The sequence below is a fragment of the Spea bombifrons genome, chromosome 9 (genome assembly GCF_027358695.1).
Source record: "Spea bombifrons isolate aSpeBom1 chromosome 9, aSpeBom1.2.pri, whole genome shotgun sequence".
Classification (NCBI taxonomy): Eukaryota; Metazoa; Chordata; class Amphibia; order Anura; family Pelobatidae; genus Spea; species Spea bombifrons.
The window spans coordinates 3,269,633-3,296,449 of record NC_071095.1 but is presented as its reverse complement, the minus strand read 5'-3'; the positions used below and the strand labels follow the sequence as shown (position 1 = coordinate 3,296,449).

Below are 26,817 nucleotides of genomic sequence, written 5' to 3'. Positions count from 1 at the left end.
TCTATTGTTCTAGTATTGCAGAAAAAAAAAACTTAAAACAAGAAGCCCCCTTTTTGGGTCTTCATGAGTCTATAAATAGCCGTATATCCTCAGTTTGAATGAACTCGGCAGTTCAAAGGCATAGTTGAAATCCTGGCCAAACCGGAAGTGCGGCCCCCTAGTCGCATACATCTTCTATGGCAACTCTCCCTGCTGTGCTCAGTTGGGGTAAAACCATCGGATTTGTTTCATGACAAATTTATGAGAAAGAATTATAGGCCATTTGCACAGAAAATCCCCTCTTTCCACCATAATGGTACATTTTACAATCTATCGGCCGAGTTTGTAGCTGGGAGGTCAGTGTCGTGCTGGCCAGGTTTTCGGTAACCTTACTGTATCACACAGGGACTGAAGAACTCCCAGTGCTCTAGGCCAGCACTTGGCTACTAGTAGTGGTAGCTTCGTGGCATCTTTAGGGCAGTGTGTCTTCTGCCCCCGCACATAGACAACATGAGGCCTTTAGGCAATTTCCTAAGTGCTGTGAGCACCATCCAAGTAGCTGGCTGAGAATCATGGGAGTTGTCCCCATGTGTCTCCTGGCACAGCATTAACATAATAGTGAGGAGTGCTCATTGGGTTGAAGGTAACCTCTCCTGTTATTGTTCAGGGCAGGGAGTTGGCCAAAGGGCCGTTAGGGAGCTACATCTCCCACAGAGTTCTTATCCAGCCAAAAAATCAGCCGAGGATCATTGTTATTGTCACATAATTGTTTATTAAATGCTAAAATGGCAAAAGTGGGTGCCCAAGTATTAGTCATTGAAAAGCCGGGTAGACTGTGTGCGTTATGAGAAGGTCCAGCAGATGGCGCCATCATTCTCCAGTACGATGTAAGAATGTCACCTATCCTAGATTTTCTGCTAGAGGGGGAGGGAGGTTTAGCTGGTGATGTCATGAACCTGTCGTGCGAGTACAGGCGGAGAAGGGTGTCATAGCAAAGAGCAGAGGAGGGTGTGTGGCTTCTACATATGATTACCTGGCTAATACACCTTCAGACCTGCACCATCTCGGAAGGCATTTTCCCCCCAAGACTGGAGCTATTGTGAGGTCCCCAGGCTGCGCCAACGGAGGAAGCCCGAGACAGGTAGGAGGGTACTACGAGATGGTGTTACCCTTAGAACAGGAAACAGCTGATCATCCATTTCTTGGCCTGCGGCCCTTCGCCAGCACCTTGGCTGTGATGAAGCAGAGGCTGGGATAGGAAAGGCGAGAGCCGCACTGGAGGGGGGGTGATTAACTCTTTCGGTTCAGGATTAGGAAGGAATATATTTCTGGTTTGCCTGTGGGCGATCAAAACTGAAGATCCTTAAATTGGCTGGAATGGGCTGGTTGGAGATGGGGGGGTGGTAATCATATGTAAATATTAACCCCTTCACTCCTGCAAAACTAGGAAATCAGCATACCCTTCCCCCCTACTGTGTCTTCTTTTTTCTCAGCAGAAAAAGGATTAATGATTACACATTGTGACAAGGATAGATCCTAAAGGGGGAAGGGGAGCGGTTTTGGTTTTTAGAGGATCTCAAAAGCAGCTGTGATGCAGCCGAGGGATTTAAATGCTTCCCCTTCTGCAAATCAAAATACCAGCGAAAAAAAAAAAAATGATCCGTGTGTGTGTCGGGTCGGCGTCCTTGCTCGCGATACATTGTGTCTTTTCGCGTTGAATAATGCATGAGATTCTGGGATTGGTCACTGCGGGCCCTGGGCTTTTAATTCGCACCGGGGAGGGCCGAGCCGCGCTGATTTCTCTGTTAAGCAGCTGGTGAAGAAGGCTTCTTCTCCCCAAGCTCTGCCTCGCATCTTCCACTCGCTCCCGGGGAAAAACACAGACCACGTTCGTCTGCAAAAAAAAAGCACGTTTCTGTCTTTCCATCCCGCACTCGTCTGTCGCTTGCGTGTATGCGACCGTCGCTCACATCATGTGATCCTAGCAACGCATAGCTAAGCTATAGCGTCTGTGTTCTCTATGTACTCAACATTGGATTTTATAAGAAAAAAGATTTTTTTCTAATTTATTGTCAATTATTTGATTGACGGAAGCCTGGCGCCGCATGCCCAAATAATCGATCGGACACGAAATCAAATACAAAGTAACCAGTCGCCGTGTGGCTGGCTTTGGTGGCAGAGGGGTTAATGCTGAAGGTCGATAGAGTTTAGGGGTTAACGCTGAAGGTCGATAGCGTTTAGGCTCTCGTGCCGATTAGTTATCAAATCTAGCAGAAGTCTTGCGGAAGAAGTGCCGCCGCTGCAGCAGGACTCCGCGTGGATACTTTGTGTCTGTCGGTTGTCAGGAAGGCGACGATCTGTTTACCGGCGAGTTCTTAGCAGCAGATTCCACAGTGGTCAGGAGGCTGGTTATATTTGGAACTAAATTCAGAGTCTGAAATCGGCTCTGCTTTCTTTTCCAGAAAAAAGTTTCGGTTTTTTTTTTTGCCGGGTATATTTTGCCATATTCCAGCCGTTTTCGAGGAGTCTCTCTAGCGCAGGCCTTAACGTTAGGTGGTGGCCAAATATCTCCTGTTTAATGACAGTTTTAGCATCTTGATGCCCGCACGCTGCTTACAGTTTTCCATTTATTGTGAAAGAAGATGATTTTAGATAACCATTCCATTTAAATGAAAATTCCTACCATTTTAAGTGGTTTTATATATATATATATATATATATATATATTAGCTTAGTCTGCTAGACAATCACCATGACTCCTTATTATACTGCCTGTGGTAAGCAGCGGAATGACTCTGTCTTAATCACCAGTCAGACTTCATTAGCATAAATGATTAGCATTATCTTTTATATAGTGCCAACAGTTTCCGCAGCACCTCTTACAGTGCATACGTTAAAAGCGTATGGCAAAACTAAAACTGATACATTAAGTAAGTAGGGCTTGGCGCGTAAGCTTACAATCTAGAGAACTGCCATAAAGAATCAGTTCTGTGTGGTGTCTGAGCATGGAATCTCTCCCAAAATATCACATGACTGACAGCAATGGCGGAATATAATGAAACAGGCCTAACTTTTCTTCAATGCCAACCTATATTACGGTGTATAGTACTGAATATTATGCTCAAAATACAAAAAGAAACGGTCCTTATAAAAATGGCTTACATGTACCTCTACATATTCAACATTTTTTACCGGTCGTTACTTATTCTTGCCTCACACCAGTTTTATAATAAGTCCCGATGTATATTTCAGTGTACAGAAAATGCAGGAATGGATAACTTACCTCCCCGAGGGCCGGTGAAATTCCGGATTTTATGAACAGCGCAGTCCTGGACGTCTTTAGTCTTAATAACGTCCTTTCATAAATCCGTCTTGCTTTGGAAATAAACTTGTGAAGTTGCGACTGCCAGATGATGAAAACTTTCTCTTCAATGACATCAGCATCTTGCAGTCATGATGTCACAGCCTTCCTGGTACCATAGATATCTGTGGACAACAATTTTACCAGCAATTATGTTAGGCTTTACTTTTCAACAGCGGTTCTGTCGCTTCCCCGTGTTAACGGGACACTCGCCGCCATGGGCAAAAGTGTATGATGGGTCCCCATTGTAATATACACCCCCCCATACACCATTTTTGCTGTGTCATCTCCTGACACGTGGTATACTTACTGCCAGTGTGCTCCATTGCTGGCTTGGCAAGCTGTCCAGTGGACTATATAGCAATATGGTCAGAAAGCGCTCTCATTGAGTTCAGTGGGATCACTTTGCTGCCACTGATTGTGTAAACCTGGGAAGCAGCAAGTCCTAACTTCACGTTCTAAGGATCTGCGTGACCATTGTACGGCGCTACGCAGTTCGATGGCGCTATATAAAACCATCAATAAAATGGACCCTTAAGTTTAAATGAAAGAATATATAATAACAATATATGAAGTCTATGCCCTGTATTACTTTTAAACACACTGCAGTGTTGGTAAGCGAGATGCTGACATATAATTAACAAATATAAATACATAAATAATAATAAATAATAATTGAATAAATAAGTGATAATGACATAATCCGGGTATTTTTGCCATGACTTGTTGACCTAAATTCTCTGCACCTTTTATGTTGGAGTTCCCTACCCGGGGAAACCCAGCAGGAAATATTCCGCGTGGGCTGATTCATCCCTGGGTTTCTTTTTCTATATGTATTTAGTTTGTAAATTATGTCAGGTTAAGGAGTTTGATTCTTAATATCCGTAGATGAGATCATAAGAATAAAGAAAGGAAATCTTCTCTATTGTGAGTTTATGACTTCATTGTCGGGCGGTTATCTGCTTGCAGATACGTTATTGTGCGTCGGCTGTTTATATCATACTCTAGAGTGCCAGTCTATTTAGGATTGGGGCTGAGAACGGAGACTTTTCTCTTATTACACCTGAAATGCTAAGTGTTATTTTCTCTCTCACATTTAAAAGTGTAACTGAATTCAGCACTGAAGCGATTATTATTAGTAGTATTATTGATTTATAGCATATACATATATATAGATTTATATAGATATTCCACGGGCAAACATGAAATATCAAGGAATGCATCACATAAGTACTTAAAGAGATAGTCTAATGTCCTTGACATCACATGCTGCAACAGCGGGCCTTCTCCTCAGTGTCCGACATTTCTCACCACCGATTGGCTGGTTGAGTTGGCCAATCAGTGGCAGGTAACCACTCCCGTTTAACTCAGTGGTAGGGGTTTCCACGCTTGCCCATGGGAGTCTGAATAGACACATCTTCTGCTCGGCAAGTTCTGCAGAACGCCCCTTTAATGTTCACGCTGATCTTCCTGCATTTCCCATGATACCTCTGTGAAGACTGTGTTAGAATCCTCCTAAAAGTTATAACGCTGCCTAGAAGTACCTTTGGAAACATTGTGTTAAAAGCTGCAAATGGGACAGTTACCCTTTGATCTGTCCCTTCTATGCTGCGGTGTTTCTAACGCGCCTGCTTAAACCGGTTTCCTTACGGTTAATCCTAAAATAAGTCTGAGTTTCTTTGTTCACAGTGAGATTATATTTAATAGACTTCTTTTCTCCCCCCTTTAGAATGGTGACGTGGTAGATGAGCCGCTAGAAGCGAAAATGAGTGTCACCTCGTGGTTCCTGGTGAGCAGCTCGGGCACTCGCCATCGGCTGCCTCGGGAGATGATCTTCGTCGGCCGCGATGACTGCGAGCTCATGCTTCAGGTAAATCCCTCTCCGCCTGTGGATTTTCCCTTCCGCCAAAGCGATTTCCCCAAGAGGCGGTTAGTTTGTAGATTCGAGGCCCCGTTTATAAAGAAGTGCATTGTGGGCACGGAGAAGCCAGCTCTATCGATTGGACTGAAAGGATGGTGCACTCATTATCCTGTTAACGCGTTTCGATGACGAAGACGGTTTAAAGGAACATGATTTGACTTTTAATTATTTTTGGTATATAATAATAATAAAAGAGCTCTGCAGAGCGTTCGTGTGGAGAATGAAAAAAAAGAGACGTTCATAGATTTTCTAAAAAAAGTATGGATCAAGGGATAAAAATGTATTGTTCTATTTATAATTTACCTTTAAGAGAGTTAGGAAATGCCATATCGGCACCCCTTGAGTTGGTTGATTTGGTAAATAAATATTGTTTTCATCATTTTAAGTACAGTCATTTGGTAATATTGCTGGATTATAATTTTTTAGGGGCTCTTTTCTCCTCTGGATGTCTCGTGTCGGGTTGGGGAGCGGTTAGTTGAGTTGGTTAGATGTAAATGTTTGGGAATATTTTATTGTGGACTTGGGTCTTCGTATGGTGGATCAGTGTGGTATTTGGTGATGTTATTAAATGCAGAGCTATGCCTGTTGGATCTGATGTCCTCTCCTGCGTAGATCAGGAAAGCTTCCTATTGGCTGGAGCATAGTCACAGTGCTTGATACATTGATACATTGATACATTTCTTATTATGTTACTTTGCCATAATCTCATATTTTTTTATAGTTTAATATTCTAAATGAAAGCTGGTTTCCAAAATCTTTAGCGTAATACAGTGAGGGTTTTAAACATGCATGGGATAGGCATTCGGCTCCTGAAAACAAGACCAATGACTGATTAAGGCCTGAAAAATCAGCAGACTAGATTTAAAATTAAGATTAAAATGATTGACGTGAATATGAAGCCATTGTGTTTTTTTGTTACACTTGCAACCGGGTGATCAGTTTCCCCAAATAGCAAACCTGTTTTCAAGCAGTAATATGTTTGTGAGACAGAAGTTTAGTTGGAACGTTGCAAGGGGCTGAAGAGTGTTTCTTGTGAGATGTGTGGATGCCGATATCTGCCTCCTCTATACATGGCGTTATCCTAGTTGATGTGTAGGTGTAATTTCTTCCTGTGCCAGCGACTGGGTTGGGATCTGTACCCAAAGCACATGGCAGGGTGAGGCACGCATCGCCTTGCGAGACTCTGTGTCAGGGGCTGGGTCCATACAGACGACTCTAATGACCCAAGGCGCCCAAAAATTGTGTTCAGGAGTTATTGCACAGTAGGACAGAGCCCGGCGCAGGGCGACTGCACTCTCCCGGGTGGGCATCTAGGGTTGTGCAGCCACATACCAGGGCCCTGACATAGCAGCTAATGTGCAGGATGCTGCAGGCTGGGAGTATGGAAGCTAAGCAGAGTAACAGCAGAAACATAAGCCAGGTAAGCCAGGGAGACCGAGCAAGGAACACAGCCAGAGAAGACATACATGGTACAGGGCACAACAAAGGACAGGGAAACAAGGAACACAAGGGATGGAAAGAGGAGCCAGGGTCCTCAGCCGCTTCTCCTTTAAGCAAGGATAGGACATCTTAACTGGGACCTGGGGAGAGGAGAGAGGAACCGAAATCCTCAGATGATTCAAGGAAAAGAGGGCAAAGCTTCATAAGAGACTGACACACACAAATACAGGACTAGCCTAGGACTATGTACAACAATTGGAGATTCCGTCACATCATATGGCCATAGAATGCTTAGCCCACCACTATGCAAAAGCACTACAATACTAGCACTAAACCCTGCCTAGTGAATTATTAATAAGCTAAAACTAAACATTGAACCTAAACACAGAACCAAGAAGGACTTACCTATAGACTGCAGACTGCAGACTGCAGACTGAGACAAACAGAGCAAACGGGTGGGGTGCACCTTATAAAGGAAACAGAGCTGAAGCAAAGAGCAGGACTGGAATCAAGGAATCAGCAGCACAGAACAGAGCATATGGAAATCCAGGAATGGATTACAACAAAGGGGGAACTGAAGCGAGACAGGGAAAATCAGAGAAATGCAGCTCCGCAGCCTGGATGGACCCTGACACTGTGCTTAATTCACCCTTGGTGACAGATGGGTGGGTAGGACACTCAACGGCAAAATTGTTGTTTTATATCTTACTGATACTTTAGCTGAAAATTATAATTATAGCTACACAACGAAAGCTTATGCGATCTGGAGCTCTTCCAGCTCAGTGTAAGCCATGGAAGTTAAAGGAGAACTTTCACATAGTTTTATATCCTTTAGTCATTGTCCTGTGGTTGTAAGGCGTTTGCATTTGATATTTGTCACAAAAGATCTAATAGTAACTTCACGCACTCGTGATCCTCTGCCCTTTGTGAGGGTAGCTCTTGGACATCGATAGACGGCACAGATTGAGCCATAGATGACACAATGTACAAAGTAATTTAGTAGCTATGTTATGTTATGCCACAAATGACATCAAACGTCCTTACTTAAGACACGCATTGTCAGAAAAGACTGCCCCTTAGTTTCCGAAGTCCGTCCAGGAAAGTAGACACTCAGCTCAACTCAAGAACATCTCTTATAATCAATTCAGTGTGACTGTTGCAGGGTTACAAGACATCACTGTTCTTTTAAGGAAGACATGGGCTGTTTCCACCATTTAAATAATGGAGTCTGTTCGAGTCCTTGTCTGTCAGCGTTTGCCCGAGGACCAGTTCGACAACCAAAGTGTTCGACTACAACACAGACCTCCTTTATCTTCTTTGATGTGTAATGTTTTTCTTTTAAAGGGTGGAGATGAGATGAATCAGGCTGTGCCTTCTCATTTTTTGTTGTAAGCACTACCCACGATGCGAGAAAGCGAGTGAGCAGTCTTGGCATGTCTTCTGGATCCTGTATTTACCGGGCCTGCTCTACGCACCCCCCCCCAAAAAAAAAAAACACAAAAGTTACACCCAGAAACCTGGGATGAATTATTATTTCTGAATTGAATATGACCGTTAAAGTCGTGTTCCGTTTCTACATTTCTTTTTGAGCCAGCGTGGCTGTAGGATTTATTGTATAACCTGTCCCAAACCGTGATTAGGATGAGGATCATGACAACTCATTTTATGTATCACAGCTTATTAAGTCATCACAGCATTTTTTTTACCACCATGGCTTTTTGCTTACTTGTGAACGTTCCAGGTTTGACCCGGAACTCTGGGTCAGTCTCCTCTTTCTCTGGACAGGGGAGCAGTGTTTGGCCACGCCCACTGCCCACTCATGTCTGTCTGAGGCTAGCCCCGCCCCCACGCACCATTTACTTTCAGATTTTTAGGTTGTGTATCAGGATGAGGCTCAGTGAATAGAGGTAATTTCATCTTCAGGTGTCGCTATGTTTCTGCCTTTACTGTTTCCAGATCAGCGGTCGAATCAAAGTACAAACACTGGAAAGAACAATCATTAACAGAGGAGGTCACAGAAAATTGATTTAAAATGAATTATAAACCTTCAATGCTGTAAGGGTAGAGTTACAAATAGGTTTTATTTTTTCCATCAACTTTGTTGTCCTCTCACCCAACTCCTCTGCATCTGTGATACATTGTTTGCAGACTGTTCATGTTCTGTCGGGTATTAGAATGTTAGCTCCTTTGTCCAGTTGTGCATCTCCATTTAAGATTCTCACCTTCAGGTCCAGAGTCTTTTTAAGATATACCTGCCCTGAGATGAGCCCGTTATAAGGGTCATCTGTTGGATGTGAGACCTTTTTATATTGAACACTAGCTTCTGGCCTTCCTAGACAATCTGTCTTCTGTCTGTGTGTGTTCCCTAGGCTAGGGTTACGCTCCACCATGAGTTCTCTGAAAGGTTGTCCTTCTCGGCTCTAATTGCAAAACCCAGCGAGTGTATCCCCCATTGAATAGTCAAAGGTCCTAGAGGGCAGCAGGCTCCCTGAAATGCCACTAGTCAATGGGCCAGTTAAAAGGGAGATTACTCGTCTTCCCAAGTGGCCCATCAACATAATAGAGGGCTATGCAGAGACAGCACAGTCCTCCATAGTTTCCTTCCCCGCCGGATATTATGTCATATCCTGATGCCCACTAGGAAGGATAGCGGTGCGGAAAGGTTGGCAGGCACCCCTGCCCTAGTTTAGGCTTAGGGCTGTGCCTATGTTAAGTACACCACTGCCAACGATATAGAGTATCATAGACTTGTAGCACTTCAGGTGTCTCCCTACGTCATTTTCTACGTTTGCCCAGTAAAAGGTATGGCCTTCGACCGAAGACTCCATCTTCACTTTGGGTACAGATACCCCCACGAGGCTGTACATCGCTGATAATTAAAGTGAGAACAGATCATTTGATGGCCATATAGAGCGGGCATCGTTCAGCCGGTAGATTCACACAGTGTGCCCATCCTTGTACGGTTCCATGTAATCCCCCCCTGCCTGCTGCTTTGGGGAAGTGATCAAACAAAGCAAGATAAATAAACAGATAAAACTCTCAAAGATCCATTGTGTACCTGCCTAGTTCTGCCTGTGCATACCTGTGTTTAATAATAATAATAATATTATAAATGTGTTTTTACAATAAGTCATTTGTGTTAACGTAGCGTTATGCAGTGTTAAGAACCTAAATGTCATGATGAGTGCTATATTATATTAAATTGAAATGTATTAATAATAATAATAATAATAATAATGATTGTTCCGCTCCCTGGGCCAGTCAGAGGAGATCAGAGGATCTCTCCAGCTGGCCGTTGATCCCCAATGACCACAAAAGTGGGGCAGGACCCTGAAATTGGGACTCAGCAGTACTAAAGGGCCAACTGTGTTGGGTTCTTGATAAAATCATATTTTTTCGTAAGCTTTTTTTGGGGAACTCCTCGGAGATTAGGAAGCGCGTACCTCATATGGTTACATGCATGGGATAGGAAAAGGCTAATCTTGAACGTAAGCCAAAGCCAAGGAAAAAGTAACGTCTGAGCATCAGCTAGAATAAATGGTTAGACTAAACGGGCCATATGGCTCTTAGCTGCTGGCATGGATCCATAGTCCAGCAAGCAAGGATAGTGTAACGTTACACCAGTTACATAGTATCCAACCATAATGACGACAGTACTGCAAGTATATCATGGTATCGCCTTATAATATATATAATACTATGATATAATAGTTGATATAAAAATATGACTATGATATAATAGTTGATATAATAATCAACATTAAGCTATTTTATGGAACGTGCATTGCGGTTTGTATTAATCTATATTATATAATATATTATATTATGTAATATATATTAATAATATATTAATCATATAAACGTGCTTTCTCTTAGTCCCGCAGTGTGGATAAGCAGCATGCCGTTATCAACTACGACAGTGAAAAAGACGAGCACCGGGTAAAAGACCTTGGGAGCTTAAATGGGGTAAGAACGTCTTCTCTGAATGTTTTATAATGGCCATCAAAAAAGTGTGGAAGCATTTTAGGGAATCGGTGGAATAAATGTAATGTTATCCAATGCACATACATGACACGTGGGAAAAAACAAGTGACATTATCTCCCAAGTTATGTGCATGATGTCAACTTATGGTGCCCAGGGGTGACGTCATGCATTTTCCCGGGATCCAGCTCCTGTTTCCTCTTTCTGGGAATGCTTTACAAAACGAATTTCCGCAGCAGGACTTCTCGCAGGGAAATTGGGAATCGTTGGCTCTTGAAGATCTGTAGATTGTGTGCACTGCGAGGGGGAGCCCACCATAAGTCAAAATAGCAGCTTTTCCAGGGGGTGGACATTTTGGTTAGTAAATAAAAATGGTAGCCTCGTTTTGGCTTTGCTGCTAGAAATGTCACTGACGTCCTGTAGATTTTTATGACTGCGGCCGGTGAACAGCTGTGCGTGGCTCGGAACTGAAACAGACCATACATTTTATCTGAGTGATATATTTACAGTGGACATGTGTTATATTTTGGGAGGCTTTCATACTTGGCTCACACACATTATATATATATATATATATATAACCCCGTAGCTGAGGGGCATAAATGTCACTTTAAGGGATCCGAAGCCCTCTCTGGCTCATTACCTATCTGGCGCTGGCTGGCCAGCTCAACTACTACTACATTGCCTTCGCTGGAAACCCCCCAGACAGTACACACGGATCCAGGCAGGTTGGCACACTTGGCTCGGGGGTCTTCTTCAGGGCCTCTCCTTGCCCTGGGAACACAGGGAAACGTCCTTTCCCTGCAACAGTTTCTGTGGTTGTGAGGCTCCGGGGGCTTAAATGTCCAGCACCCGGGATAAAGGCTTCATCGAGTCCCCGACTGGATCCTGCAAACCCAGCTTGGCTCCAGAGCAGATCAGCCTTTTACAATCCAGCTGCTGCTATCCATGATTCCCAAGCATCTTGGGAGTTGTAGTCCATGTCAGCTGGAGAGCCCGAGGCTACCCATCTACGCTAGCTGTCTTTTGTCTTTTTTTCCCTGCTGATCGGTTTCTAACGTTTCATTTCCTTATCTACACAGACCTTTGTAAATGACGTGAGAATTCCCGACCAGAAATACATCACTCTGAAACTCAATGATGTCATTCGATTTGGCTACGATATCCTTATTATTATTATCGTCATTATTGTAATTGTTGCTTTTAAATTAGATTGCAACACACTTCAAATTAACGTCTTCACTTCCTTCTGCTGGGTCATAAGATTGAAAGCACGGTTGATAAATGTTCCTTCATTGCATCCGCTGCTAAAGACGGCGTCTTTTTTTGAGCTGGATTAGGAATAACCCAAACTGTAGAGCTTTTGTTGAACAGCAACTGAATAATTATAGGGCTGTTTGCTTTTTACTCCTTTACACAATGCGAATAACCCGTAATTTACAGCTCGAGCCGGTATCTCCTATGCTTGCGTTATTAAAAAGAAATCATATGATTCTACGGCTTGTCATTTTCCTTATCAATTTCTATACATACTAATCAGTACGTATTAGAACAGATTCAACATAAAGTCCCAGAAGAAGCGCTGAAGGTTTGTACGTTCGTTTTACAGCCCATAACATATTCTAAGCAAAATAGCAATAATATATAACTATAAAAAACATGATCATTATTATTTTATCTGCATTCAGTTATTTAGGGTTAAATAAAGTAAGTATTTAACCCTAAATAAAGTAAAGTAAGTAGGAAAATAAAGTAAGAACTTTTTTTCCTGTATTATAAGAACCCATAGAGATGCAGAGGCTTGAAAGCCTACTGCGAGTACTCCTTTTTAATGTCAACGCAGGACAGTCCTAGATAGCGAATAAACATTTTAAGGTATCTAGAACTGTGTTCTAAAACTATTGTGCTGCTGTCCCCCTAATTTTAAGAATGTGTGTCTTATAGCATGAAAAGTACACCAGCCAACTTCAGATGACCATGAAGACGGTTTCGGTAAGGACAGAACATCTTAAGGAACAGGGTACTCACATGGAGGCTCCCCCAGGGAAACCGGAAAGAGGAGACAAAAAGGCCCCCGGCAATGGTAAGTATCAACTCGTTCTCTTTCAGATGCCTTATTGACATTCACAGACTTATGTGCAATAGAGTATCAGCATACTACAGTAGGTGCATAGGATAGGTCATATGGGTTTAGATGGGTGCTATAGTCCTTTGCTCATTTACAGTAGAGCAAGAAATGATTTTTGTTATGTTTGTTGGAACATAGAAGTCATGTAAACTTCTGTATCCATCTTGGAGGAAATGGGAGAATTACGTATGTGCACGAAATGAGTCTGAGCAAAGACTGCACTTTCTTGAAGGCGTTGAACTTGTTTGCTAAGTTTGACCCAAGAGTAAACTTGATATCTAGTTAGATCGTGTGACTGTCATGGATAAGCTGTAACCATCACACCTACCACCCTCGGAGGCTTTGACCGTGGCGACCTCTCCCTGTAATGTATCAATATCATCCCGGAAATCAAATCAGTGAAAACTTGCTGGAAATTCATCATTGGTTTGCTTGATTTTCCTCTCCTTTGACGACTGACGCAAAGTCCTGGTTGGACATTCTGCTTACAACTCGCGTATTCTGTCACTTTGGTTAACACGTGCCAAATGGTTACATAGTACATGTTTGGCAAATAACATCTCTGCTTTTGTATCGATGGTGGAGCTAACTATGCTATAGAGAAAAAAAGTCCACTATTTAAACGTATATTAACCAAATATGTGGGTTTTGCTATCAAGCTGTCTTCAATGTTTTATGAGCTACCCGCTTATATATATATTTTTAAATTGTATCTCCAGTACCCTCAGAGACGTCCGTCTACCGCACGCCTCTATACGGCCAGCCTTCATGGTGGGGAGAAGATGATGCCAACAATAAGCATGAAATGCCCGAAGGCAGGCGCCAAGAAGACCACTTATCAGGTGAACATCCCGGCAGCTTCCTAATAGTTCACGTGACTTAATTCAAAAGCAACTCTTAAAGGAAGCATAAATGTCAACTTGTCGTCTTGTCTTTCCGAAGACCTAAACAAATATTCCTTCGTTGTGTACTTTGGTTTAACACGTAGGAAATCTATTCCCTTTTTTTTCTGCTACAGAAAGGCCAAAAGAGGGACATCATCATGACGAGGAGATGAATGGTAGCTCAGGACTAAGGGACTGTCAGGATCAGTCTGGCTTCGCGTTCAGAAGGGAACCAAGTTATTTTGAAATCCCAACGAAAGACCTGCAACAACCCGCCAAATCCCCCGAGACCCAGGTTCACGAGATTCCCACCAAGGACACGGATGCCGTCACGCCTCCTGTCATGCAAAGCCATGCGTCTTTTACCATTGAGTTTGATGACTGTCGACCTGGCAAAATAAAGATAAAAGACCACGTCACCAAGTTCTCAATGAGGCAGAGGAGGACGCATGGGAAGGAAGGAGGCCCATCAGAAATGGTGTCGGCAGAAACAAAAGTGGCTGATTGGCTAGTTCAGAATGACCCAAGTTTAATGAGGAGACCCTTGCCGGGAGAAGATGTTTACAGTACCAAGAGTGACCTTCCTGTGCATAACCGAACACTCAAAGGTAAGCAGAACTAGTTGAGATGTTAACTTAGGGTTAGTTCAAGCCCATAAAGGCATAATGAAATGTAAAAAAAAAAAATATTTATATATACATTATTATTGTTGTATTTTTTTAAGGTAATCGTCATGAAGATGGTACGCAGAGTGATATTGAGGATCCGGTAGCAGTTAAACCCGAAAAAGAGACTGCAGCGTTAACACTGGATCAGACAAAGCTTCAGCGGCAAATTAAACGAGAACCCGAAGAATTGCTACACAGCCAGCAAGCCTTTGTCATTGAGTTTTTCGATGAGGACGCACCGAGAAAGAAAAGGTCCCAGTCCTTCACGCACAGTGGAAACTCCCCTCCAAATGACGTTGACCCTGCTATTAAAGGGAAGCCGGATAAACGCAAAGTAATTCAGATGGTCGAGAAGTTAAACACTAATGGGGTATCCTCACCTGCACCGGTCAATAAACAAGTGGCAAACGTCTCCTTTTCACAAAGGTCTAACTCTTTCCGAAAGGAAAAGAACGACGACCGCACGACTTCTCCTGCGCCTCCAGCGCCAAAGCCCCCTGTAAAAAGCTATGGCAGCATTGGGAAGAAGTCAAAAATGGCTCAAGACTTTGCTGCGGAATATTTACGGGAACAAGGAGAGTCTGTGCAGCAGACGGTGGAGAAGCCGACGAGTTTACCTTTGTCAGCAGCCTCGCTGGCGCAGCCAGCAGCCTCGCATGTAGAAACGTCTACAATGTCAACACTGGTTGTGACCTCCCCATCTCCACCTTCCGACACCATACCAGCGAGATCAAAGAGGAACGACGAGGAGGACAGCTTGAGCGATGCCGGGACCTACACTATTGAAACCGAAACGCAGGATAAAGAAGTCGAAGAAGCCAGGAAAATGATAGACCAGGTAAAACGGCGGGATTGACACGTAGACACGTTTCCTAAAGTACCGCGAGGTCTGTAAGCTGCCCAAAAGCATCGATCATGAGTGTGCAGAGCTTGGGAAGATATCTCAGTATAAAAGTCCTTGTGGAGAGTATCTGCTGTATAACCTGTGCGCCTTTCAACTTCTTTTGTGTGTCAAAAGTTGTCTGATGAGGTCATTACAGCAAACATAAAGCTAACAATGTAATCAGAAGACATGTTGACGTTTGGGACACACACGTTTTTATAATGTAAATTAATAAAGTCCACGTTTGAGTCTTTGAAATGTTTTAATGGCCAAGTCACCTTCTAAGAGGAAGTTATAAATATCATGATTTGTTTATTTTTATTTGCATATACGCCGCCAGCTACATCATGGAGAACGCCAGTTTTTGGTAGAAGGCCATAAATTCGTGTTCAAATAACACTGCAGAATATAATTTTGTCTTTGGTTTTTGGATGGCAACATATTTATAGCTAGGAACGGCTAGAGCAGATTATTATTACGCCTGTAATAACAGGGCTAGCGTTATAATGCAAATTTATTCTATTCACACCTCTCCTTTTTGGATATTTCTTTGTTTAACTTTAGGTGACTCCTCTGGAAAATGGAATGAATTGTCATAATAGCCTAAAAATAAACTAACCCTACTTTGTTTTATGTAGGTATTTGGTGTTTTTGAGCCCGAGGAATATTCAAAGATTGGTGCTGCAATATACCGACCTGTGATTAAACTGGAAAAAGATGAGGTTGCCTTAAAAGAGCATCCCATCAATCAGAAGAATGAAGCGAAGCCTAATAGCGGACCTCCTCCTGAAACACAGGTATGGCGTGTCTGCGTGTCACGTAACTGTGTTACCCTGTTATATGTTTCGGTTACGTTTAATTTTCCTTTCTTCTGAGCAGCCATACAGAGAAATTCTCTAACATCCGAGAGGCTTCTTTTTACTCACTTTAACCACTTTGGGATTCCTCTGATTTTACAGACTTCAAGGTCATCGGGGGGCAACTCCAAATCGGGTCAGAAATGGGTTTCTCGTTGGGCAAGCCTTGCCGACAGTTACCCTGATGCCTCGCCAACCACTTCTCCCCTGGATGCTCACAACCACGGACTAACTGGGGAGGAAGGTAGGTTATCACCATACCAATTTAAATATTACACCGTTGTAGTAAGTGCCGTACTTATTTCTTTGTAAACCCCAGCTGCTCGATATTTCCTAATCCTGGTTCAGTAGTTACTTTTCATCATGCCGTACCATTCATTGGCCTTTCTTTCCTCACTAGATGTTGATCATATAGAATATTATGGGGAAGTTGATCACGCTTTACCTTCAAGAACAAGAAGGCTCCTACCTCAACTTCCACCGAATGACAAGTCTGAAATTCTCTCTCCGGCTATTATGGTTTGTTTAGAATCGCCGTCTTCAGAAGTAACTCAGAGACGGGCCACAGAAGAGAAAAATAGAGAAATGCCCCGTGAGCAAAGCAGTCTGCTTTTAGCGAAGGAAGAATTGGATCCGGACAGTCTGAGTGACGCAAGCAAGTCGGATGACGGTGTTGTTTCAGACAGAAAAGGCAGCCAGGTGTCCAAACCCTCCAGGACTGTGTGGAAAAGAGACCAATCTGGTTGCGTGGATCCACTTGTTCAAAGAGCACCTAAGATGCCAAGTGAGCAAAAGTCAACATGTTTTTATGTTGGAAATGACGGCGTGTTGGCAAACCCATCACAAGCAAGCCCTGTTGTATCTTCAGCAGAGGTACACAAAGAGTATAGGAGCCATGAGCTCCAAGTGAAATCAAAGAGTAACCAGCATTCCACCCCAGAGCCTCAAAATACAGGAAGGATGGTAAATGCGATCCACAAGAAAGATGGCGGCTCTGCTAATGCACCTGTTTCAATTATTAGACAGGAAAGTTTCACCAAAGAGAAATCCAGCAGCAATGTTCCGGCCAATAAGCTGCCACATATTTCAACGCACCCCTTGCTTAAAGATTTGAACGTTACAAAACCACCTCATGACTACAGTCAGGAGACGCGTCTGATTCTCAAAGAGACAGAAACCGCGTTGGCAGCTTTAGAAGCGAAGCTTTTTTCTCAGACGCACATCGATGCCCTACAGAATGTCCCTAACCTGGCAGAGGATTCGACGGGGGAATCGGACGTGGACACCGCCAGCACAGTCAGTCTCGTTAGCGACAAAAACATTCCAAGTCACCCACAGAAAAACAGGGTGGTGAACCTTCAGAAGGAGAAGTCTTCCTCAACCTCTTCCATACATGATCAGTTTAGCCGCTCCAGTGCTAGAGACCGACTCTCCGAGAAACGCAGGACCGGCGCTGCCGACGTCGGTGGTCGGAGAGATGCGACCAAGCGGTTTGAAATGAAACGGAGCACCGGTGCCCGTGGATCGTTGGATTTCACAGATGAGGAACGATGTACTAGTCTTCCCTACATACCGGTGACAGACACTGCTTCATCGGACTATGAACATTCCTCTACCAAGCCTCTTTCAAGAAGGAGACCTCTTACTGCTAAAGAGGACACAAGTAAAACTTCATCAAGTTCCCAAAAAGTTCAGCAAGTACTCACGCGGTCTAACAGCTTATCAACTCCGAGGCCTACTAGAGCCTCCAAGCTGCGTCGTGCGCGTCTAGGAGAAGCTTCCGATAACGAAAGCGCCGACGCCGACCGGTCAGCCGTCAGTCCAGAGACTTCTTCCGCCAATTCGTCTTCGGCCAAAAGCTCAACGGAAGCTAAAAAGCTCTCGCGTCTGGACATTCTGGCCATGCCGAGGAAACGGACGGGCTCGTTCAACGTCCCGAGCGACTCCGAATCCTCGTCTACGAGAATGGGTTTCTCTGGGCGTAGCGTAGATCAGAGTTACACAACCCGGAAGGCGTCCGTGCCCGAGGTGAAACCGCCTATTAAGAAACCCGTAGCGCCTCTACCCAAACAGCCCTTAACAAGAGCACGTGCAGGGAGCGTCAAGTACCCATCCAGTTCAAGTAAGCTTATGTTGTGTTTGCAGAGGTTCCTTCCCATACTTAGTTTGTGTGGATGAACCTACAATGACGTTTAACTGCTGATTTGTGCTTCTATTTTCACGGTAGATTTTTTTAAATACTTTTTCTAATTTATTTTTTTAGTTTTTTTGTTTGTTTGTTTTTTTGTACATACTACTATAATGCAAGTGCCTAGAAATTATTTCCGTAAACCAGTTTAGCGTCGCTTTAAAGACATACGCGGTTGCTTAAAGCCGAGACGCTGGGACATTTTGGGCTTGGCCAATCAGAGAGAAGCGTGAGTTCCAAAATAACAATTATAACGCTATAATGTGTTCAAATGAATTGGTTTCAGCCTTTCTTTTCGTATCGAACTAACACACCTCTTACTTCATATTGGTAACTTTTAATAGTGGTTTTATTTTGAGGATTTCCCTTTTTCTTTAAAAGAAAAAAAATATATATATATGTATATAAAATCTGCTTTGGACTATTTTAAACTTTTTCTCCTCTGTTTATTGAGATTCAGACTGGTTTGCAAAAAAATGTATTTCTTTTGTTGTATTTGGATGCCGCCAATTCTGGCAATTTGATAAAGGGACTGTTTTATTAAGTATTGAACGGAGATATGTCCATTTTTAAGTGAATACTTTTATTTAACCACGACAACCCTTAATCGCTATTTTTGCATAAACAACAAAAGAAATATATATTTATATTACCTGCTCAATCAATTATTACAATCACTATGGTGGCGTAACTAGAAAGTAGTGATTTGGGGTTTTCACATACCTTCATCTATTATCGACTCAAGTTCCTTTTCAAAGGCATTCTGTGTGATATTACATACATGTTACAGGTTATGTAAAGATAATACTAGTACAAAACCAATGCATATTTTTGTTAAAAGCCTCGAAAATATTTAATACGGATAACACACAGAATCTCTGAATGCATGTCTCGCTGTTTGGTTACGGGTTATCGCTCACCGATCTCTTCTTTAAAACCAATTCATTTTTATAAGCTTCAAGACGGAGAACGCAGGGTTCAGATTATGTTTCCACGTCAGAGGAGGAGTATGGCTCAAATCACAGTACTCCTAAACACAAACGCTCCCATGCTTCAACAGCCACTCAGACCCCGCGAACCCACGCCGCCTCTCACCGGCCAAGACACAACGGCCACCAAGTGGAGCCCGAGGACGAGCAAGAGGTTTATAACCACTTTATTGCCCAGTCTGCGGAAATTGCAGAAATCGCCAGGTGAGTCGGTCTCTATGGTATGGCCCTCGGGTTTGTGACCTATACTCACAAGTTAAAAATCCGAAGATGCTTCTGTATGTGCTTCGGATATATATATTTTTAAGCAGATCTGTTGTCTTTTTCCCGAATTGTATAGTTCAGTGTATTTTATGTTTGCAAGGACTTTTATAAAGTTACAGACAAGTTAGGCTCGACTAGTTAAGTTGCTTAATGAGCCAAGCCCCGAGGTCTGCTTCTACCCCGGCTCATCTAGTGCCATCTTGCCACCAGCAGATTTCCCCCTTCTCTATTAAAAATAAAATTTCCTAATGGGAGCCGCTGTCATATTTTGTGTTGTCAGAATTATTATTATTACATTATTATATATTACATTATTATATATTATTATCATATATAACATTATATATTATTATTATATATATAACATTATTATATATTATATATTACATCATTATTATTATTATATATATATATATATTACATTATTATATATTACATTATTATTATCATTATATATATTACATTATTATATATTATAAATTATATTATTATTATTTTATTACATTTTATGTTATTCTTCTCCATAGTATGCTATTGGTTTAGACAGCCTTTGTAATTCGGGGGAAGGGAGATTATTTCAGTATTTCAGAACCGGAAACAAATTAAGCTCATTTTGCCACATTTTACCAAAGCTTTTATATTCCTTGAGTTGAAATTGTCCTTCTATCTCTGGTTAGAGCTGTACGTGGCTTTCAGCAAAGCATAGAAAGAGATACCTGCTATTTTGGACGCTTTGCACCAGAGCCTGTTTTCTATATTTAAAGCGTTCCTGCGACCAAAAATACATTCCCATCAAGAAAAAGAAAAAAGTCTGTCATTTGCCGAGATGATTATCTATCCCATCATGCAATTGGCCAACTCCTGATTGGCTGCTTAGAGTTGTTAAAGCTCGCTAATATGTTTTATAACCGGGGCTTACAAAAATAAGGAACAGGAAATCTCTTTTTATAAACGCGTGCAAATACTAGATGTGTTACCTTTTGTACTTTTATACACGTCTCTCAAACCGTTACGGTTCATAGAGCGGCAGCAGATTCCGTAGCCCTATTACAATAGGGACAGTGATAATTAACAACATTAAAATCGACAATATACAAAAACTGACGACATTAACACGTTGAGACGTTCCGGTACAGAAGAAGAAGAGGGTCCTGCCCTTGTGAGCTCACAATCTCCTAACCGCATGTTTACAAGGTGGCTTTAGTAGGATCCTCCCTTTTCATACAGATAAAGGATACGTTTCACCAAATTTTCGCTTGTCAGCCCGTTATGATATCAACAACGACCCATATCAACCTCACCAAGCTGCCAAGGAGTAGTGATGATAAAACTCGCCATTTAAGGTGGTCCTTTGATAAGAATTTGCTCATCCACCGGCTCAGCAGCTTCTTGTAAGATGGTGATAGACAACCCATTGCGTGCACATTTGTGCAGTTAAATATATATATATATATGATTTGATTGTTAATAACTTTGTAGCAAAGTCTTTTGCTGAAATCTCGCTGTCATACTGATAACTTAACACTAATGGCTTCTGGATCCTCTGCAGGTTGAGTCAAACCCTGGTGAAGGACGTGGCTAGTTTGGCCAGAGAGATCCACGATGTAGCAGGCGATGGAGATTCCCAAAGCTCTTCTGGGACAGCACACAGCACCTCAATAAGTTCCATGCCAAATACCCCTGCTTCAACCATATCTGCCCGAGAAGAGGTAAGCCCTGCGCGTCATGGACTCCCAGCGGTACTAACATGACATGTTTTTACTGCCTTGTGTCTTTGTCTTGCTGTTGTTTTGCTTTTTCCCCCATTCCTTACCCCCAAGTGCCATCTGCATGCCCAACCCCATAACGTGCTTCATTTCCCATGACTTTACTTGGCCAGAGTAGATGTCTTCAGTGCTGGTTATAAACACCAGATAAGATCACAGCTGCCTGGTACCCGGTGCGTTATATATTTTCCATGCTTCCGGGAGATATGACCACATAGCGGTTCTAAAATTAAAGAATGTGGCTCCTTAATACAACCAAAGCAGTAAGAAACGTATCCCTAGTTTTTGAGAGGTATTTTTAGTTTTTATAAGGATCCATTGCGCGCATGTGACATTTTCTAAACATCCTACATGTACATCAGGACCGTCCTCGATATCACAGTCGGAAATATGTATTCGGTGCCCAGCGATCACATCTACCTGTCATTCCCCTTAAGCAGTCGCTCTGTACCACATCCGGGGGCTTCGTCGGATATAGCATGGTGGTACGCCGATTACCAAGAGGGTCAAACCAGTGTTCCAAGCTTCTAAAAACAATTATACCGTATCAGATATTACCGTATCAGATATTATTCTAACTATTCTTAAGGCCAGACGTACGCCAGCAGTCAAACCTAGAATCCCAGTCATTTTAGACTAAAGACGGCGTATAAGGCGGCACTGGCCGTGTTTAAGTCCCGTTCCATATATACAGTCACATTGTCCCTACTTACGGACAGTCCTTTATGGAACGATGGAGATGGGATTGGTTAACAAAAAACGTTGGGGTTTACATGCAGGAATCCAGCCATTTGTCTACAACCGAGAGAGCCGTCGCACACATTTCATATTCCCTTTATTTACATTTTTATGGAAGTACTCCGTGTTTTTTAGTTGTACGTAGACCGGATAATGCGAACGTGTTATAACCCGACATTTATCTATTCAAATTAATCGTAGCCGTCTCTGTGATCACAAGCTGATGGGCTTTAGTAAGACTTTTCTTGACATTTTACCTGTTTTAGGTAAACCTTTCATTGACGCGACTGTAGAACATCACTCATTACTCAAAATCCTATGGTTTCAAACAGTTACGAAAAGCTGGAAGTATTTGTCGTTTCAAGTTACTCGAAGGAAAATAGCGTATTTTTTTGTGAGGTTGTTTGTGCTTTTAATGGAAGTTCTTAAAAGTGACTAACCGCTGGCTCTACGGATTTGTGAAATTAATTAAACTGTTAGCCGCTTCCATCTTCTGTCACTTCATCTCTTTATTTTGCATGTTTTTCTTTCACTTCTTTCTTTTTGACACAGATAATTAAAAGGTCTTTACAACGAAAATACCCATCACAGGTGCATTTTATTCATTTTTTCTTTTATTTAGTCATTTTATATTGTTTTCACAATTTGAATAGAATGTTTGAACGAGTTCTACCCCATACGTGCCCCAAACTATTACTTCACATAAGTAAATCTTCCTTCTTCATTAACACCATGAAACATTTTACAATCAAACATCGCAACATATTGTAATTCATCGTCCATCACATTTAAACGAAAAATAAAAATATATATATTTTTATGTGTGAATCTACATCCACAAACAGCCTTACACTTCTCTCTGTGACCAGATTAGTAATATTCAATTTTAAATTAATTTTAATACATTTTTATATGTTTTTTTTAATAAGTTTTATATATATATATATATATATATATATATATATTTTATTATTTAATTTTTATTTAATTTTTTAAAAGGTACCTTTTTTTTTTTTTTATATAAATTTAAAAATAAATAAATAATAATAATTGAAAGCAGTTATCTGCTATGTAAAGTCTAAAAGTCAAATTTCCTGTTCGTTAAGTTGGTGCATCACATCCCAGAAGCAAGTCTGAACTACCAGAAAGTTCCCCCGGGTTCTATGGCACTTAAGGATTTTGACCAAAATATGAACGACAGCCGGGAAGATGACCCCTCAAAGAGAAGAGCTAGGAATAGAGAGGAGGTTGGTATCCTTATGTTTTCTTTCACCTTTTTCGTTGGATAGATATTTGAATCTAGACAAAGAGCTAAGGTTTTCTGAGAACAACGTGAAGGAATATAATGGTCGGAGGATGAAGACTGTGGTCAGCGATTATTTCTTATCAATTGAAAAACCCCACTCAACGTTCAAAAACTCTACTTGTATTACCCCTCTCCTCATCTTTTAAAGTTCTACAAACATTTTGTATAGTGATAGGAATAACTTCACAAAACCCGCAGGATTATATCCTTCCAGGGTTTGATTACGTTTGTATATAAGCAGCAAGTCTTTCTAAGTAATGCAGACAAGGTCCTCAACATTGGTCTCTCCAAGCAGCCACCTGCGTGGTCCGCCATTTTTATGTACAGGTTGGAAAAATTGTGTATTCCTGACTGATTCCATAGGACGATAGCCAACACGTGGATGGAGTTTTACGCTAATTCCAGATCATTACCTGCGGATTCTGAATCAGGATTGTTCCGGTGTAGGCCACTTGACTAATAAGGACACAGAGAAGGTTGAGGAGCTGAAGAAGCTGCAGCTTTTTAGTGTAGTCACCCAAACAGCAACTCTTTTATATATTTTTTCTGTTTATCTGGGGGGTCGTTTTCACATTACATTCTTATACTGTTAGATATTTACGCGCGAATCCTGAGTCTCCTGTACCAGGTTTCAACCGTTCGTCCAGAAGCCCGCTGCTTGGTGTCCTACAGCCCGACACCTTTTTCAACGCCAAGTTGCAATGACGCCTCGCGACTATTTTTATATTAGGTGCAAACATGTTCTTTGGTGCTTTGGAGCTTGATGTATTTGTACGGTTGAAGACTTTCTGCAGAATATAGTGTTGATCCGTGGCATGGAACAACGTATTGGCCCAGTATTTGGTGAAGAGAAACGAGACGGATTTCTTGGGCTCTTAATAACTGGATGTAGCCGGCGTTAACGGTTCCCCATTTCTGTACCATGTCATCTTCTGGTCAGTGGCATTAACACGCGGCACTCGTACGGCTGCCCTTCTTTCAGGCCACCTTAACGTTCACCAGGGTTACCCAACGCTCCTTTCTCTGTTATGGTCCTGTGCCGTCTCTGGTCTGCTCGTGAGCCGGTTCTCTGTTGAGGGTATTTAATGTAAGACACGCTTATTAAGAGTAAAGGCAATTTTAATTTTATCTTTCTTACCCTCTTTGCCAAAAGTTCTTTAGTCTGAATCCCGGGACAGAACCTGTTAAATTATCCGTCCATAAAATAGGTATAGGAATACTATGACTGTATTTGGTTAGGTTGGACACCTCTGCCCCCAACCTGCTGCTCCTTTCTCCCTCCCCAGGCGCTTTGCACTTTCCTCTCCTGCATACATTTCTTCTGTTGCTCTCCTTATGTCTCCATTTTTTCCCTTCTCCTTCTTTACCATTTTATCTTTTATCCCTTCCCACTCTGTCCCTGTCCTCTGTTTAAAAGAATCGTAACTCATTCTTATAACGTATTCTTCGAAACTGATGCTCGATGCTCCCGCGAATATAAAACGCCGAGGCGGATCACCTGCCCTTATAAATGAACGTTTTTGGCCACTTTTAGCCTTAAAATTGGCAAATTGTATAAAAGAACCTCAGGTAGCCTCAAATCACCAATTTATACAGCTAATACAGCTTAAGGATGACATGTGGAGGGTTATCTGCCTCAATAATAATGACGGGCCCGACGGAAATTACATTTCTATCTTTTTCCATGAAACAAGGAAATTTATCTTAATCTCCTGTGCTCTAGAGAGATAATGACATCACTTATAGGTTATTCTGACATCTCCATTCTATCTTTTAGGTCATATTTGACAATCTGATGCTAAATCCCGTATCGCAGTTATCGCATACCATATGCGCCAATACGGAAATCTTAACGGAAAAAATGAAGTACGTGTTTTTTTGAGTCACTTTTTTTACAATCATTTCACTAACTTATCCTTACACTTCGTAATTTCTGTTTTCCCCTCGTTTCAGAATATTATTTCACAATAAAGAAAGAAGCTGGGAAGATATCGAGGCAAAAATAAACTCTGAAAATGAAGTACCGATTCTGAAAACCTCTAACAAGGTAAATGCTTCTCTTTTCTTCTTTTATCCGTTCCCACATTTTGCCGAGTACGCCTGCATTTATAATAATACGAATTGGTAAAATCATTGGTTTTCTTAAAGGGAATAATAACCACGGGTCTTATTTTATGTGGTTTTGGGTTTATGCAGGTCATAATACGCAGGTCATAAGCATATTAGGAGGCAGGTTCACATAAACATTAAAAAAAAATAAACCATAATGGTAGCTCGCGTAATAATTATCCTATCCTATTGACGCAAGTCTTGACATCTACATCTTCTGTTTTAATTTAAAGGAAATCAGCTGTATTCTCAATGAGCTGCGGAGAGTCCAGAAAAAATTAGAAGGTTCGTATTTTAAATTTTATCAATTCTATACATTTTTTTTTTAAAAGAGAATTCCAAATCTTCCTCTTTTACCTCTTTGAACATTGAGACATCTGGTACCATTAATGGTTAGTATGATGAGATGTATCTCAGTAGGGTTTATCGCCATCACTTCCACAAGACCCGCCATTTTCCAACTTTTTCTGTTGGTAGGTAAGTGGTCTTATTTCATGCATGCTGACATTTGTAGAACATGTCCGTTTCAAGTAATGTGGACATATTTTTATATCTGTGTTTCCTTCACGTTCTACAATAACCTCAAGTGGTCCAAGATCTGCTGACGTTTCAATTCAGTGACCCCCCTTCCAGAAAATCTCTTAAACTGGGATCATAGTTCTTTCAACATTTTTTTTTTTATTGTTGTTTGCAAACTTAAGATTATTTTCTTTCCCCGTAGTCATAAATGCTATAATAGACCCTACCGGACATCTGGAGGCAGCCACAGCTATAAAGAAGTCCTCGTCGTCATCAACCATTCAGTCATCGACCCCTGGAGCTAGGACTAACGGCTCTACCGCCAAAGTGGAGTCTCGACCGCCTGTCCTTGTGAAAAGTTACATCAAAAAGTCAAGCAGTTCCTCCAGATCTATGGAATCCAGCTTTGGACGGGACGATGAAGACTCCTATATAGTTTGATGGGGCGTGGCTTCATTTTTAAAGAGTAGCCTATTGTCATTGGTGTGGCTTTGGTAAAGTATTTATGTGCTTGTGGTTTACGACGTGAAGCGACTTAGTAAATTTCTTAACCATCACCCAGTCTATGCTGTAAAAATGATTGTCTTCATTGAATAAGACTTGCACTGTGCACAGCACACTTAAGCATAGAGGCAAATGTACTTGAATTTTTCTATAATTTTTATGTTTTTGGGTTTTTTTCTTTTCTTTTTTTTAAGCACCGTTGTCGGCTCCTCTTTCATATGTGCCATATTCATTCTTTAAGACGTTCTGTAAATCTATGAAACCATTTGATCGGCCACAGTCATATGCCTTGTAGTTGAGTTGCACTGATCACCCACACAGAGGTGTAACG

General features: G+C 41.8%; 1 protein-coding gene across 3 annotated transcripts; it reads left to right on the top strand.

Moving 5' to 3' along the window:
• Window positions 1-980: 980 nt before the first annotated feature.
• On the top strand, window positions 981-26,539 carry CEP170B (centrosomal protein 170B). 3 transcript variants are annotated; one of them, XM_053475578.1, is made up of 20 exons: window positions 981-1,120; window positions 5,070-5,210; window positions 10,578-10,667; window positions 11,766-11,844; window positions 12,213-12,271; window positions 12,628-12,766; window positions 13,531-13,653; window positions 13,830-14,303; window positions 14,420-15,201; window positions 15,885-16,043; window positions 16,206-16,347; window positions 16,504-18,225; window positions 19,352-19,484; window positions 21,094-21,253; window positions 22,601-22,639; window positions 23,155-23,295; window positions 25,132-25,220; window positions 25,308-25,401; window positions 25,697-25,748; window positions 26,185-26,539. In XM_053475578.1, exons 2-20 carry the CDS (start codon window positions 5,106-5,108, stop codon window positions 26,421-26,423), a joined length of 4,821 nt encoding a protein of 1,606 aa, XP_053331553.1. In that variant the 5' UTR covers window positions 981-1,120; window positions 5,070-5,105; the 3' UTR covers window positions 26,424-26,539. The 3 variants fall into 3 exon arrangements, with proteins under 3 accessions (XP_053331553.1, XP_053331551.1, XP_053331552.1); XM_053475576.1 differs by lacking the exons at window positions 981-1,120; window positions 5,070-5,210; window positions 10,578-10,667; window positions 11,766-11,844 and having other exon boundaries at window positions 11,965-12,271; window positions 19,247-19,484; XM_053475577.1 differs by lacking the exons at window positions 981-1,120; window positions 5,070-5,210; window positions 10,578-10,667; window positions 11,766-11,844; window positions 22,601-22,639 and having other exon boundaries at window positions 11,966-12,271; window positions 19,247-19,484.
• Window positions 26,540-26,817: the final 278 nt, after the last annotated feature.